This window comes from Aquarana catesbeiana, linkage group LG08 (genome assembly GCF_042186555.1).
Source record: "Aquarana catesbeiana isolate 2022-GZ linkage group LG08, ASM4218655v1, whole genome shotgun sequence".
Lineage (NCBI taxonomy): Eukaryota > Metazoa > Chordata > Amphibia > Anura > Ranidae > Aquarana > Aquarana catesbeiana.
Window position 1 is genome coordinate 96,600,689 of NC_133331.1, and position 17,523 is coordinate 96,618,211.

At 40.7% G+C, this 17,523-nt stretch overlaps 1 protein-coding gene across 4 annotated transcripts in view; it reads left to right on the plus strand.

The window, feature by feature from the left end:
* The window catches only part of BTRC (beta-transducin repeat containing E3 ubiquitin protein ligase), a 324,424-nt gene that overhangs the window by 274,756 nt on the left and 32,145 nt on the right, over window positions 1-17,523 (plus strand). For all 4 annotated transcript variants that reach the window (XM_073596174.1, XM_073596175.1, XM_073596177.1 and 1 more), the window contains 2 exons: window positions 10,638-10,887; window positions 13,754-13,872. In XM_073596174.1, the coding sequence (XP_073452275.1) occupies window positions 10,638-10,887; window positions 13,754-13,872 (369 nt within the window). The remainder of the gene's footprint in view (window positions 1-10,637; window positions 10,888-13,753; window positions 13,873-17,523) is intronic.

Here is a 17,523-nt window from a genome sequence, read left to right on the forward strand (position 1 = left end):
GCGTCTGTCTGTGAGACCCCAACTCTCTCCAGTTCCGATACCCGTTGCTCCAGCTTATTCGTTGCAGTCTCATCAACTGTAAGAAGCTCCGTCAATGTCTGAAGCTCTGTCTGCACAAGCTGCAGTTCCTTATGGTGAGAGTCTTCCACTCTATTGATCAGTACTTCTACGTCAGCCCTTGTTGGAAACGCTTGTATTAATGATTTCAAATCTTCCTCATCTGTCCCGCCACCACACCAAAGCGCCCATCCCTCCGACACTGGCGTCCGTGGGGTATCTTGGGAAACATCTACGTTCACCACAGCGGCTGCTGGGACCTGCGCTGCCTGCACAGGTAAGGTATGACATCCTGATCCCGTACGTTTGCCATCCTACTTCCTTGCCCTCGTCCCTGTGTAACTGGAAAATACTGCTGTATCGCTGGTTGACTTCCGCTGATGTTAGCTGCTTTGCGGGAGGTTCTGCACTCTCGCTGTTTGTTCGAGTGCATTCCACTGTCTCCCTAGGAGCTACATTCAATGTAGGGCTGGAGGAGAGCCTGGAACTCGAGTGCTGTGTGTACTCACCTGACCATGCTCAGCCCACACCCCCCTCCTCATTATTATGCAGGATTTATATAGCGCCAACAGTTTACGCAGCACTTTACATTATAAAAGGGAGACCATATGTTACAATACAAGAGGATTAAGAGGACCCTGTTCAGAAGAGCTTACAATCTAATAGGGTGGGGCAGGTGGTACAGATGGTCGTAACTGTGGGGATTGAGCTGATGGAAGTGGTAAAAGATTAGCTGGAGGTGTGATAGGCTTCCCTGAAGAGATGAGTTTTCAGGGATTGCCTGAAGGGAGCTGGAGTAGGAGATAGCCGGACAGGTTGAGGTAGAGAGTTCCAGAGGATGGGAGAGGCTCTGGAGAAATCCTGGAGACGAGCGTGGGAGGAGGTAACCAGGGAGCTTGAGAGGAGCAGAGAGGACGGTTTGTCAAAATCTTGAAGCCAGCTTTCAGTTATGGTGAGTATGTTAATGGTGAGTGGATTGCGGCTGTTGCCAGAGGAGAAGGGATGCCGGATATGTGGTTTGCAGCTGGAGGACCAGGATTTGGAGAAATGTCCCCTGAGACTAGGAGAATGGGCCAGAGCAAAACGGCCCAATACTTACCAATGAACGAAACCAGAGTTTCCATCGTTGAACCCCAAAATGGACGACAGCAGCCAGAGCGTCCGTCTTCTCCCCCTCAGCTCCCGTGCATTGCTCTGGCTGCTGCCGTCCATTTGGGGGTTCAGCGATGGAAACTCTGGTTTCGTTCATTGATAAGTGTTGGGCCGTTTTGCTCTGGCCCATTCTGCCATTGTTCTTACATTTACCACTGTGACACATATTTTTGTTTAGATACATCTCATCCGCATCCACCCCTGTTGAGTGAGCAATGATCTCGCGAAACGTGCGTCGGGTTTCTGATGCGTGCATTTGCATATACCATATTTTCTAACGTTTGCATCAACTTTAATTATTCTCTTTATTATGTGCAAATCCATTGGCTGAGCTAGTATGCTATATTATCCATGTATGTACGTTAATTTTAATAAACATTTATACTGCTATTACTCTTGTTACTCAGTGGCTAACTGTGACCACCTCATTTAAAGTACCAGGGTGACTCTCTTTCTTTGTATATAGGGATGGAGGTGCATCACTGGTGACTGCAGACCTTTTATTTTTATTTTGTTTTAAATTTATAGGGAGATTGAGTAGGCAAGCGTTTCTCAATTTATCAAAATAGGGTCGGAGATGGGCAATACTGTACCAAACCAGTCGCAGACACAGGCTAGGGTCATAAAAGGTAATTGAGTCACTTGATCACCCAAGCCAAATGAAGTTGAGAATCAATCACCAGTTATGTTGCTAATGCAGTGCATTTGTTATAGAGCTAGCATTAAATATATACGTTTAAAGATATGGCAGCAGAAGACATTGCCAAAACATAAAGAGCAGTATCAGATAATCAGGCAGAGCAGGGTGTACATATGGATAGTAGAAGACATTTACCAAAACATAAAGGGCAGGAAGTTATAAGCGCACAAGGTAAGCTCACAAGATTTCTGGCAAAATCGACAGTTACCTTTTGCACTTATCAAACAGATGTGGGAGTCGCCCACAGCAGCGTGAATAATGGTGTGAGAAAACACTCCAAGCAATCTTGTGCCCTCCACCACAAATGAGCCTCTTACCAGATACTATGGATCTCCAGTAATAGAGATCATTATAGCATGTGACATGACAAATGCCTCTAGTTACCCTGCGATAGTCTTCATCCAACAACCAAACTGGGTATGCTCCTGTTCCTCTGATGATGCCCTCTGACACAAAACGCATTGAGAGGTACATGAACTTGTGATGTCATCACACCCGCCGAGAAGGCTTGCCGGCGAGGCATCTATAGCTTTTTGCATGCGTTCTGCTTTTATATGCTTAGCAGTTTTCACACTATGTGCGGCCTCTGTTTTCTTAATCCAGTGTGGTTAATGTAAACGGCCTGCCAGGGTCTGTTACCTTGGATCCGGTCAGTTTGGTTGTCGGATGAGGACAGGGTACCTAGAGGCATTTGTCCTGTAACATGCTATAATGATCTCTGTTACTGGAGATCCATAGTATCTGGTAAGAGGCTCATTTGTGGTGCAGGGCACGAGATTGCTTGGAATGTTTTCTCACACCATTATTCATGCTGCTGTGGGTGACTCCAGGGGGCCTGCAGATTTCATTAATCTTGGTGGATGGACTTTTTGCTGTTATTTTGATAAGCTATTTTAAAAGTTTTTATGTGCAATTTATATCAGACTTTTGGACTGTTTACATTTATTTAATTCTCAGCACTTATAAAAACATTTATCATTATGAATAGGCTGCAAATACCCCTTAACAGACCAACCAATATATATGCACTTTTTTCCTTTACACACTGGAACACATGGTGTGTGTGTGTGCTACTTTTCGTTTGCAGGCACTGTACAGTGTGTTAGGATGCCATTCAGCGCATGTGCCTTGCTTTCACACGCATTTCCGTAAAATGCATTAAAATGTGTATTATTGTAGTGGGTATGGGCTTTTAATGTTCTATTTGTGCTAATATATGTGCAGTGTGCTAATGTTTGTGTCTGCTGCACATCTGTGAAGAGCTATATTAATGCTTTATATTGCTGGTAGTGTTCAGTGAGCATACTGAGCACCGTTGTGCTGCCTAAACTGGACCATGTAAGCCTCCCTTACCACTTTGGCACATTTCAGCAACAAGAGCCACATGACTAGAAATAACTGTCAGTAGATGACAGATAACATGTTATAGTCTAATAAATTGAATGTACATACTTCAGTTGTCATTGTTCTGCTAGTTTCTCTGTGGACTGTATTATGGACCATCTGACTTGTCTACTTGCCTATCTATCTCTAAAACCTTCCAAGTCTTCAGTTTATCACTTATATCGGTAATCTCTAGGTAGTTTTGTTCCATTTGAGTTGATTTCCATTCACAGCAGGTTGAAGGAAAATCACAGTGCACATTATGAAGGTTAGTTAATTCCTGTAAGGAGTATGCAAGTCAGTGTGCACTGAAAGCCTGTTAAACCAAAGGCCATAAAGAAGTGTCCACCACCTCCCATGCAGCACTCTCACTAAAACGGAGTGCAGGTGCAATCAAACTGCCCTTGTACACTGCTAGAGTAATGCCTGGTCTGGGGCAAAAAGTAGGTTTGGCATATATAGTAGGAATGCACCGATACAATTTCTTTTACTACGAGTACCGACACTTTTTTTTTTTTTTTTGGTACTCGCCTACGGCAACGGTTTTGTTTTCACTTCAGCTGTCAGCAATGGTACAAAGCATTTAAAAGTTATTTACAAATGAAATACATTTTTTTTTTAATCCTGCGCTTTTTCAATGTGAAATGTGTAAATCTAAGTTAAAGGTTTAAAAATATTAACGAACAAAGCAAACAAAAAAAAAGTTTTAATCGTTTAAAAAATAGAAGTGAAAAAAAAAACAGGAAAATAATAATTAAATGGAGGAGAATAGGGAGTTAATTAAGAATGATTAGAGTAAATTAAGGGTTAATAAGGGAATATTTAATAAAAAACACTACAAAACAATAAAGACCCACTGACAGCTCAAAGAACCAAGCCTGAAAGTATCGGTTTCAGGTATCGGTGCATTTGCACGTGATACGCGTGCAAATGCTTAATATCGGCACTGATACTGGTATCTGTGCAACCCTAATATATAGCATACCAGTTCACATGTATGTCACTGTCATTTGCCTAGTATATGCTGCATTCATAGGCCTGGGTGCATGGGCTTTATTCAATTGCGAAAAATAATGCATATTTATTTTATAAAGCAATACACAAAAAAAAAATAGTAAATTAAAAATGCTAACACTTTCCCATCAAATGGATTAACATAGAGCAGTACTTTTGGCACGTGCCATTCCCTTTACAAATTTCAGATTGCCAATTAAGGCCTGAAGCCTTTACTACCCATGAATGTTGATTTGAAATGTTTTTAACAAAGATTATACACAGATATATTTTACTTCAAAAGAAAAAAAAAATGGAAACCAATTCAGCTCAGCAGTGATGTCAGGTAATGATTATGCTCTAATGGCCAATGAATGTGATGTATTTTTGACCCAATAAGATCTGTTTAAGCCAAGTACCTTGACATAAGGTCAGAAGAACCTAATTCTCTTGAGTCACAAAAATGGGTACCAATCAGAAAACTTAGCTTTTTTTTTTTTTTTTACTAAAAGCTTTTAATCCCAGCTATAGAGCTTTTTTTTCTGTAAACACATCCTTTTTTGTCACATTTCTTATTCGTGTCTTGGAGATGTTTTTAAACTGCAGAAGGCCAAATGTGTACGAATTGTCCAACTCATTTTATAGTTCAAAAAAGACCACGCTGAAAAGATGAATTGGTTTTATTTCTTTCTTTGACCTTTATTCTACTGTCAAATGTTAGTATACATATATATTTGTTTCTAGAACACTGCGTATCAGGCTTTATTACTGTCTTTAAAGTTTTCTTTAAATATAACTTTGGAAAGTCTTTTGAAGTGTTTACCTGCACCAATAGATACAAAAATAGCTTTATTGTAAAAATTGCTAAAAATAACACCAGTGTGATTTTTGGTGTCGTAAAATTGAGGGAATAACTGGTCACTGTAACAGAGTGCTTGGATGTACAGGTGTTAATGAAGGGTAGAGTTACTAATAGTCCAGTCTTGGATGTGCTGAGAATAAAGTAAAGAAAGGCCATTAACTAAAACATAGAGGCCAGGTAGTTTGTATAGTAGATTATCATTAGAATATGGAAAGTGTCATACAAAAATGTTTAGTATTGCTCAAAAATGTAATTTAAAGCCATCTGTATAGATATGGAGTCAAGTAGATGCTTTACTAACAAAATGCCTGGTCTTACCTCCATGTTTCAAGGCACTTCCGGGCAAAAATCAGTCACAAGTCATAATATGCCAAGGTACAGGACTATACAGTGATAAAAAGTTAAAAAGGCTTCAATTGAGCTTTAGAGCCAAATCTAATAATTTCCAGAGCATGCTGTGCAATCTGAAATGAAAGGGAATGTGTAGAATGGGAGTGAGTGATTCCTGTAGCAAGCCAAATGTTAGAGAGAAAGGAGAACCATCAAAAGGTGTGTCTGTGTCCCAGTCTACACAAGGAAGGCCCCTTTCACAAGATAAGCCCGCTCAGATCTGCCTGTCCATTTTTCAGGCGGATCCGAGCGGGCCACCCATTGACTCCTATGGGCAGGCGGATGTCAGCGGAGATGTGTCCGCTGACACCCATCAGCCATCCAATCAGATCAGATCTGCTCAAAACAGACATATGGCAATACGTTCGCCATCTGTCTGGTGGATCGGATGGGATCTGATGAAAACCGACATGCTGTCCGTTCTAGTCTGATCTCCCCATAGAAATCAGCGGGGCTCTGATAAGTCCCTCCTTGCTCAGTGAGCAGAGACAGACCTGTCATCCGCCGGCTCAGCGGAGATCAACCGATCGATCTCCCGCTAAGCGATCCGCCCAGTGTGAAAGGGGCTTAACAGTACAGTTTCATTGGTATATTAGATATGGCCATTTGGAAAATTAGGAAACAGGCAACTATATGGCAACCAGGTACATTAGATGAAAGCTTGTATGAAACTGGAGACAGCAGATAAACAGGCAAAATGTTTACATCTGTCTAGAGTTTACCTTTAAATGGTATTTGAAACTAATTGGTTGTTATTATGCAGCATGGTTTATTCTGAGAAAGCTGTAATGTAATACATTGGCATTATTCTTGATGAAATGCTTTTCTGATGTGTGATTGCTGAAAAAATGACTAGTCAGCAGACTAAGCTTTAGACATTTCCCCGTAATAATCCGCCTGCTCTTTGAATTTAAAATGTGGATTTCTAGTAAATTTCAAATAAGTGACACAAAAGCAATAAGCTACAGTGAGTAATCTGTTTTTCTTCATATTTTAAAAACCGTCCACAAACCCATACACTTGTCCCATAATACATTATGTCTGCCGCATTTCAGAAGGATACAAAGCCAATTTTCATATAGACTTGTGTGTCAGAGTAAGAGTGGATTATTCCAGGCCTTGGATAAATGGATTAACTATACATTCGAGCTGTCTTCTGCTACAATTCATGACATAAAATATTTAAAGAATAAGTCCACTAAGCACTATTTGTGCATTTAAACTGGCCTTAGTGCAAATGTAGAAACCCTACAGCTGCTTCAGTCATAAAGCCTTCACTCTTTATGTAACCAACAATCAGGGAAGTTTTAGACTTCCAGAAAATTAGGACCATTCCTCTTTAGCATTGTTTGGGAGGTCTGAACCAGACTCCCATAAAGCAATAGAAGCTGCCTTGTTGTGCTCTGTGTAGGCTGTGCTGTCAGCATTAATTGGTGTACAGCAGTGGACAAAAGTTTTGAGAATGACACAAATATTAATTTTCACAAAGTCTGCTGCCTCAGTTTTCATGATGGCAATTTGCATATACCCCAGAATGTTATGAAGAGTGATCAGATGAATTGCAATTAATTGCAAAGAAGTCCCTCTTTGCAGTGAAAACAAACTTAATCCCATTAAAAAAAAAAAAAACATTCCCACTGCATTTGTGAAGAAGGCTTCAGGGCACCCAAGAAAGTCCAGCAAGCGATGGACCGCCTCCTACACTTGATTCAGCTGTGGGATCGGGGCACCACCAGTGCAGAGTTTGCTCAGGAATGGCAGCAGGCAGGCACAGTGAGGAAAATACTTTTGGAGGATGGCCTGGTGTCAAGAACGGTAGCAAAGAAGCCACTTCTCTCCAGGAAAATCAGGGACAGATATTCTGCAAAAGGTACAGGGATTGGACTGCTGAGGACTGGGGTAAAGTCATTTTCTCTATTAAATCCCCTTTCCCATTGTTTGGGGCATCTGGAAAAAACCTTGTACGGAGAATAAAAGGTGAGAGCTACCATCAGTTCTGTATCATGCCAACAGTAAAGCATCCTGACACCATGTGTGGGGTTGCTTCTCAGCCAAGGGAGTGGGCTCACTCCCAATTTTGCCTAAGAACACAGCCATGAATAAAGAATGGTACAAAAGCATCCTCCGAGAACAACTTCTCCCAACCAACCAAGAACAGTTTGACGAACAATGCCTTTTCCAGCATGATGGAGCACCTTGCCATAAGGCAAAAGTGATAACTAATTGGCTTGGGGAACAGAACATCAAAATTTTGGGTTCATTGCCAGGAAACGCCCCAGACATTAATCCCATTGAGAACTTGTGGTCAATCCTCAAAAGGCGGGTGAACAAAAAACCCCCCACAAATTCTAACAAACTCCAAGCATTGATTATGCAAGAATGGGCTGCAATCAGTCAGGCTGTGGCCCAGTAGTTGATTGACACCATGCTAGGGCAAATTGCAGAGGTCTTGAAAAAGAAGGGTCAACACTGCAAGTATTGACTCTTTGCATAAACTTAATGTAATTGTCAGTAAAAGCCTTTGACACTTGAAATGCTTGTAATTCTACTTCAGTATACCATAGTAACATCTGACAAAAAGATCTAAAAACACTGGAGCAGCGGACTTTGTGTCATTTGTGTCATTCTCAAAACTTTTGGCCACGGCTGTAGGGACAGAGTTAGACACGTTTTTCGGACTGTTTTTGATACTAGCTTGCTTTGTTGCCCTCCTGTATTGTAATAGTTATGCCGCGTACACACGACCAGTTTTGCCGTTGGATTAAACTCCGAAGGTTTCTCCGATGGAACTCCGAAGAAATTCCATTCAAGCAGTCTTGCCTACACGCTGTCAAACCAAAGTCCGACCGTCCAGAACGAGGTGACGTACAGCACTTACGAGGGGACTAAAAAAAGGACGTTCAATAGCCAGTAGCCAATAGCTTCTGTCTCGTACTTCAGAGCATGCGTCGTTTTTGGTCTGTCGGAACAGCATACAGACGATCGGTTTTCCCAATTGGAATTGGTTCCGTCGGAAATATTTAGAACATGTTCTTTTTCTAGGTCCGTCAGAATTTTCGAAAAAAGAAGTCCGATGAGGCACACACACAATCGAAATATACGATGAAAAGCTTCCGTCTGACCTTTTCTGTCGGACATTCCGCTCGTGTGTACGCGGCTTTAGAACTAAATGTGCTTATTATTGTATTTAGCTATCCATATAGCGCAGTGCTATTAGGACTGCGCTGTTTATAGCCTATGTTTTATTTTAAATGTAAATTTTAAAAGATCAGCACAAGTTATGTTCCTTGCTAAAAGCATGATGTGTCCTTTGTGCTGCTGTCTCCTGGTTTAGTAGAAACTATATAGCAAAAAGTTTGTGGACACCCGACCATCACGCTTATATGGGCTTGTTGGACATGCCATTCTAATAGTAGGGGCATTAAGGCTTTGTGCAACTTGCATCACACAGAATCGCAACTTTATTATTTTGGGGAAGGTTCCTGTGCTAATTTTTTGCAATTCGGTCTGATTTTGTGCCCCATAGACTTCAATTGACATGCATCTACATGTGTTTTTCATGCGTTTGCAGTGTGTTTCTCCCCGCCCGCCCCTTAACTATTCCCTACCTCCTCTTCCAGAAATCACAGTATGAAAATCATGTCAAAAAAATGTGCCAAGTCATACTGCACTTGCACTACATAATCATATTGGAAATCAGAAGAAATTGCAGTTGCACTAATGTGCACCAGGCCTAATGTGGAGCTCTTCTTTGTGGCCCAAACAGCCTTCACTCTTCTGGGAAGACTTTTGGAGTGGGAATTTGAGTCCATTCAGCTATTTGAAATGTCAGGTACTGATGGTAATTGAGAAGTTCTGGCTCACAATCTTCATTCCATTCATCCCAAAGGTGTTCAGTAGAGTTGAGGTCAGGGCTGCTTACGGCCACTTACGTTTCTCCACACCAAACTCAAATCATATCTTTAAGGACCTGGCTTTGTGCACAGGGGAACAGTCATCAGTATGAATAAAAAAAGGGCCCTCCTCAAACTGTTTCCACAAGGTTGGAATTGTGCAGTTGTCTAAAACGACTGTAAACTGTAGCATTATTAGTACCCTTTAGTGCACATTTAGTGCAGGTGTGATGGTACAAACCTTTAACGATATTGTGTATCTGAGAAGAATGGAAAGAATTAGAAGCACAGGACTAGCATGCAAAATATGAAAATGTGCATTTCATGCAAACCAGCATTGGAGCAAAGTTGTACAAAATATGCCATAAATCAATAAATCAGGGAAACATTCAGTAAATAGTACCAGTGGGGTATATCAAATATGTATGTTGTAAAATGAGTGAACTGATTGCCCTCAATATGGCAATTTAATACTAGGTAGGGGTAGATCATGGTAAAAGTTTCGGGGGAAAAAGGCTTTTCCTCAGGAGAGAGGTCTCTGCTGAAGAAGGGGTTTCGTTCTGAAACATTTATTTGAGATATTGTACCTCCCTGTTTGGTATTGAGGGTAACCTATTCACTCAAATATATGAATAACCAGATTGGCCCTATTTACTTTGTTTCCCTGATTTTATTGATTTATGTCTTGTACAATTTTGCTGTTATGCTGGGTTGCATTAAACGTACATTTTTATATATTGTTTGCTAGACCCGTGTTTCTCTTACTGATTTGTATTTTGACATTTATAGGTAGGTTTCCTTATTTGGGACTGTAGTACCTGAATTTGGGAGCCGGGAAGAGATAGTCTGCCATGTTTTTACTGCCCTTAGTGTTCCTGTTGGTGAAATTCACCCTCGTTATTTGTCTAGGTGAAAATTGAGGTAAAAGAAAATCTTTCATTAAGAACACTTGTCCTGGAGTAAAGAACAAACTTCCCTTCCCTTTGAAGTGTTTTCTTCTCAGCTCTTGTAACTACGGAACAGGAAGTGAAGGAAAATATCCCCAACAGACACCAAATAAATAAAATCTAGCAGGGATTTTAATTATGCTATGATATAAAACTAATAGCATCAGATAACAGCTGGCAGAAAATGGAAGGTTTTATTTCAAGCGTGCCTCTGATTTTTGCATTGCATCTCTGACCCTTCATGATTCTTTCCATTGCAGGGTTTGGGATGTAAACACAGGAGAGATGCTGAATACATTAATTCACCACTGCGAGGCTGTGCTGCATTTGCGGTTTAATAATGGTATGATGGTCACCTGCTCCAAAGATCGCTCCATTGCAGTATGGGACATGGCCTCTGCAACAGATATCACTTTAAGAAGGGTTCTTGTGGGCCATAGAGCCGCAGTGAATGTGGTGGACTTTGATGACAAGTACATTGTCTCTGCCTCCGGTGACAGAACTATTAAGGTAGGTGATATTTCCTGAAAGTTTTTCCTTTACAAATGTTTTGTTTTGCAAGCAGGCTGTATGTTTCCTCATCTTTGTGTTTTCCTCTGTCTTCTCATTCCATCACAAATCAAAAATGCTAGAAGGTGGGGGGTTTTTTTGGCCCTTCGTGTGTGTGTGTACAAATTATGGCAACCACCCCAACCTATAACTAGCCTTTGCAGGAAGGTGCTGTCTAACAGTTTGTGTTAAAAACAGAGGGTTTTATTTGCACACATTTGGAAATACGGTAAATGCGTAAGCCGCAGTGCCCATGTCAAGGGACCTCTGTGTATATACTGCGGTCCTAGTGTTAAAATTTCCAGAGCCTCCATAGTAGAAGCCCATACTGTATGTCAATGGATAGGTTAAGAGCAGGTGTGCCTGGAGGAAGCCCACCTCTCCTTAAAGGCACAAGGACGCACACAACGCCCAGCATTTGCACAATCACAGTGAAGGCATCCAGTACACCCTTGCACCCAATTCATCCAACTGTACAAACAAATGGTAACCACCCCAACCTATAACTAGCCTTTGCAGCAAGGTGCACATGGAGGGGGAATGTACATTGCAACAAACAAACAAAAGATGTCCCAGCACACTTACCAGCTAGCCTGCCCAAATTGGCCCTGTCTAACAGTTTGCGTTAAAAATGTGTGTGCTTGTTAGTGGGGTGTAAACAGAATTATAAAGGTCTTTGTGACAGGAATGGCTATGGCTAGTTCTATTTATAAGTCCCCAAACAGAATGCCTATGGGTGCATAAATATGAGGTGATTATTGTTTAATTTAAGCATAAAATATAAACCAAAATGCTGTGGTAGTTTTGAAAGTTTGTGGGTTTTTTTTTTTTTGGCTTTGTCACTGCTTGGGAGACTCACCCAGACTTAATAACAAGGTCCACTTATGTATTTCTCCCCTTTCTAAAATGCTGCACTAAAAAAAAACATGGCGGACGAAAAAGGTTGACTAATATACTTGGCTTTCCCATGATCCTGACGAGATCCAATGCAAGGGTAATGTCTCCACCTTTCTGGCAAGATTCTGGGGAAAGTTGAGTAGCCCACATCCTACAAGAAGGTACACTATGCAAGAGCATCATCTCTTGAGATTTAGGGTACTCCACATTCTCCCATAGCTTGTTAGAATGATGGTAACATCACCCCCTGCAGTAATGGAAGTCAGAGGAAAAGTAAGTATGTGAATTAAAATATTTTAAACAGCCATTTATTTATTTCAGTTTAGGGGGCCTTTAATATGAGAGAAATGCATAGACTGTCTTTGCTCTTCTCTTTCTATGGGTTATTTGACTCTGGTGCTGATACTTTCAAAGACCTTGACAAAGAAAATGTAAGTTGATCAAGTGTGTCTTATCTTCACGGGGCCGTATGCTTGTTTTGGACCTCTGCTTCGAAAAGAGATTAAACCAGGGGATAATCATGCCAACTAGGTAGCTAACATATATGGAAGAAGCAATGTAATTTTGCATGTTTCCTCCGTGAGGGTGTCCTTTAACTAGTGCATGATTCAGTAGTAGCAGCACCCAGTAGATGTTTCATAGGTGAGTTAAGCTGTCTTAAAGCCTAGTCTCCTGGAGACTAGCACAGGGGTGCTCAACCTTTGGAAGAGCGAGAGGCACTTAAGTGATTTGGTAAGTGGTCGCGGGCCACAATTAACCATGGGGTTTTACGTCCACCCCCCCCCCCCCCAGGCCCCCCACACCTCAAATATAAAAAAGCCCTTACTGTTCCCTCTATATGACTACTTTCACACAGATGCACTGCAGTTTACCCTCCTTTTGGTTAGCTGCACTGAGCCATAGACTTCTTTTACATTTTGTGCATGTAGTGCACTTTCTGAAAGCACACCAAAACTCCTGCATTCAGGAGTTGTGGTGCCCTTTCAAAAAGCGCACCAAACCTACAGGATATAATAGCAGTCTATGGCTCAGTAAAGCTAACCCGCAGGAAAGCTGCAGCTGCACCTGCGGAACAGTGTGAAAGCAGCCTAATAACCTTTTTATAAGTGCTCATATGCCCACTGCAAAAGTTCAGTGTATATGAAAATGACTAAGCGCTAACATTTGCGCGTCTACCTCTTTGTCCCCTGCTCCATCTGTCAACCACTTGTCATTTGAAGCTTCATTAAAAAGATTTTTGGAAGTGCAGCCGTCCGGAATCATTTCCTTATGCGGTGTATATGATGTTTAATACACTGGCCTTTTCCCCTTCCAGCTTCTGCTGGCATTGCTCTCCAGGCTGCTAGAAAGATCCCTAGTGAAGTGCACTTGGTCTCACTCCACCTGGGACAGGAGTTGGCGCTACAGAGAAAGCATCGGCTTATGCGGCTCCTGCTCCCTCTGTGGCCGCCTGCTTCCTCCGGTACCGGCTCCATGCACTCTGATGCTCTGGGATGGCGAGTTTGGCAACCCATTGATCACGATCTGGGCTTGCCAACCCGCCTTCACAGAGCATGGGCATGCAAGTCCCTGTTTGTAGGTCATAGGCCACATCAGAGGGCCCCACGGACCACAGTTTGAGCACCTCGCTCTAGCAGAAAAATCTCCTTTTTATTCCTTTGAAGGTAAAGAGTGACTCCACAACTGTGAAAGGCCACAGCAAGGAAGATTGGGTAGATACACACAGCCAGGAACTCTGGTGGTGATGGAATGACATCCCTGCTAGACTTACGGTATATGAGAATGTATGAAAGACTGACAGGTTATTCAACCCACCAGTGTCTGCTGATGCTTTTTTGAGTAGGTTTAGACTTAAAAAATACTAGTACATTTGTAACTTTATTTTTGTGTATATAAAACTCTGTTTTTATCTCTGTTTCTTTGTCACCAGGTATGGAACACGAGTACATGTGAATTTGTGCGTACATTAAATGGTCACAAGCGTGGCATTGCCTGTCTACAGTATCGGGACAGACTGGTGGTCAGTGGCTCTTCAGATAATACCATAAGGTACGTGTTATTTAACCAGTTATTGTTTGTGATGTGTGGGCAGATAGATTTTTGTGTTTCAGCTAGAAAGGAGGTTTTGTTTTGGATGTAGTTCTCAAAAATTGTATATGTTGGGGAGATGAGGGTCACCCATAAAGCGCTCTGGTACAAGATGTAGGTGGTACACATGTTTTGAAAGCTATATATTATGCACAGAAAACACATAGTTGGGCAAACATAAGAACTAACCCTGGCAAAGCATGGTAATATTTTAAAATGGTGAACAACAGTAGTAAATACAACCGTGGCCAAATGTTTTGAGAATGACACAATTATTAATTTTCACGAAGTCTGCTGCTTCAGTGTTTTTAGATTTTTTTTTTTGTCAGATGTTACCATGGTATACTGAAGTATAATTACAAGCATTTCATACGTGTCAAAGGCTGTTATTCACAATTGCATTATGTTTATGCAAAGAGTCAATATTTGCAGTGTTGACCCTTCTTTTTCAAGACCTCTGCAATTCGCCGTGGCATGCTGTCAGTCAACTTCTGGGCCACATGCTGACTGATGGCATCCCATTCTTGCATAATCAATGCTTGGAGTTTGTCAGAATTTGTGGAGATTTTTTTGTTCACCCACCTCTTGAGAATTGACCACAAGTTCTCAATGGAATTAAGGTCTCAGGCATTTCCTGGCCATGGACCCAAAATGTTGATGTTTTGTTCCCCAAGCTGCATAGTTTTGCCTTATGGCAAGATGCTCCATTATGCTGGAAAAGGCATTGTTCCTCACCAAACTGTTGTTGGATGGTTGGGAGAAGTTGGTCTTGGAGGATGATTTGTACCATTCTTTATTCATGGCTGTGTTTTTAGGCAAAATTGTGAGTGAGCCCACTCTCTTGGCTGAGGAGCAACCCCACACATGAATGGTCTCAGGATGCTTTACTGTTGGCATGACACAGGACTGATGGTAGCGCTGACCTTTTTTTCTCCAGACAAGATTTTTCCGGATGCCCCAATCGGAAAGGGGATTCATCTGAGAAAATGACTTTACCCCAGTCCTCAGCAGTCCAATCCCTGTACCTTTTGCAGAATATCAGTATGTCCACACATGGCTCAAAATTCAGCAGGGACCAGACTAACTTTGATCCATGTACTGTTTGGCCAGCTTTAGAGTATTGTAGCTGAAGATCACAATATCACCATGCTTCCTTTTTTGTTTTTCATTTTTTATTTTATAAATATATATATTTAAACTTGGAATTCAGTGTGATTCTTGCTGTCTACATCACTTAAAGGCTAACACCAGCTTTAGCAACATGTTGCATGTTAAACCGTATTTAGTGTGCAACATGCTGTTTAACAACGGGTAATCAGCACATTCATAGTCCTCCAACTATCAAACCGAAAGCCAGAGGAAGTTTGAAGGATCCTGGCATTGCACCCACGATAATAAAAGCACATTTTTCTGCCCAAAATGTGTGATTTTTTTTTTTTTTTTTTAAAGTAAACCTAGCCTTTACTATATGCCTGTGATAAATGTAACAAAAAAATTTGTAGTACCTTTTTTAAAAAAACTCTGCAAGAACATTAAGAAAATCCAGTAGACTCCTTCCTCTAGTGAGATCTGTCTCTGCTGCACTGAAATCCCAAGAAGTGTTGTCATTCCTGCCTACTAAATCCCATGCTGGCTACAGAAAATCTTTACCTTATGTTATGGAGGGGTGGGTGTTCTATAGTCCAGCAGGGGAAAATATAGGCTGGTTTAAGGACATTGCTTGAGACCTTAGTTCAGCAGACGCAGCTTTGATAGCATAATATTTGAAGTTAGGAGATCAATAGATATTTGTCAGTATTTTTTAGAGCTACAGCATTGAGAAAATGTACAAGTACAGTGCTGTGCAAATGTTTTAGGTAGGTGTGAAGAAATGCTGTAAAGTAAAAACTCTTTCTAAAACATATATTTTAATTGTTTATTTTTAGCAATTTACAAAGTGAAGGAACAGAAGAAAAATCTAAATCAAATCAATATTTAGTGTGACCACCCTTTGGCTTCAAACCAGCATCAGTTTTTCTATGTACACTTGCACATAGTTTTTGAAGGAACTCGGCAGGTAGGTTGTTCCAAACATCTTGGAGAACTAACCACAGATCTTCTGTGGATGTAGGCTGCCTCAGATCCTTCTGTCTCTTCATGTAATCTCAGACAGACTCGATGATGTTGACATCAGGGCTTTGTGGGGGACAAACACTTCCAGGACTCTTTGTTCTTTATGCTGCAGATAGTTCTTAATGACATTGCTGAGTTCCTTCAAAAACTGTGTGCAATTGTACCTAGAAGAATCGATGCTGGTTTGAAGGCAAAGGGTGGTCACACCAAATATAGATTTGGTTTTGATTTCCCATCTGTTCATTTACTTTTCATTTTGTTAATTGATCAAAAGAAATTCATAAATAACTGTAGCACTTCTGTTTCTGAAAGCATTCTTAATTTACAGAATTTTTCACAGTTGCCTACAACTTTTGCTTAGTACAGTACTATATTTCAGAGATGTACTACATAAAATATGCTTTTATTTTGTTTAGACATAAACTTTAGTTATACGACGAAGCCTTCAAGTTTATTGCTGAAAGCGGAAACCTTTTCAGACTTTCTTAGATACCCACATCTTGAAAGTTCAACAATATAGCTGTACAGAGTTACCTGATTGATAACCCTCTAAAATGCTTTGATAATAAGATTATTTAGTATTTGGCTTAGTTATCTGTACACTCGATACGTTATCTTCTTTGCTCTAGACACCGTTTTTTATAGCTGTCACAGTTCCATCTACCAGCTTTCTTTCTGGGTCTTTTAATCCCATGTTGCTGAAGAATAAAGATTTTATATCCTACTTTTGTCAACAGTGGGAGTTATGTCCAATTATTAATAACACAGCAGGAAAAAAGTTTGAATCTTTACTGGGAAGCAGCCAATACATTTCTTGAGGGAGCTGTTATTTCATACTCAATATCTAAGCGAAGAGAAACTACACAGTCAATAATGAACAGTGAGGCAGTTGATTGTGCTGGATGATGAATGAGAAAATCTGCATGGATATCCAGAGATAAACAGCGCCACAGAACAAAAGAGAGAATAAAACAACTTTATAATAGCATTGGATAAGCAGTGAGTTTTCTGTAACTATATTTGTGTTCAGACACACAGGATGATATATCAGATAGTATTTGTTTTTTTTTTTTTTAATAAAAATTAGGTATTTGGTTCTGACCTTGTCATAGGGTGACCATGTGTGGCCCAAAGAGGGCAAGTGATCTGACAAATTCTAGTGTCACTTGTTGAATTATGTAGGGCTAACAATGGTTGGGTAGCAAGTTCTTCTGAATATTGGAAGGGATAGTTATTGCTCAGATATTTCCTAGTGCACTAGCACAGATGGCTCATACCCAAGGGTTATGCTTGATAAAAGTAACTGTGCGATTGTTTAAATTGGCATTGATTATCATATACTGTATATAGTGCATCCGGAAAGTATTCACAGTACTTCACTTTTTACACATTTTGTTACGTACCAGCCTTATTCCAAAATAGATTAAATTCATTCTTTTCCTCAAAATTATACAAACAATACCCCATAATGCCAATGTGAAAGATGTTTGTTTGAAATCT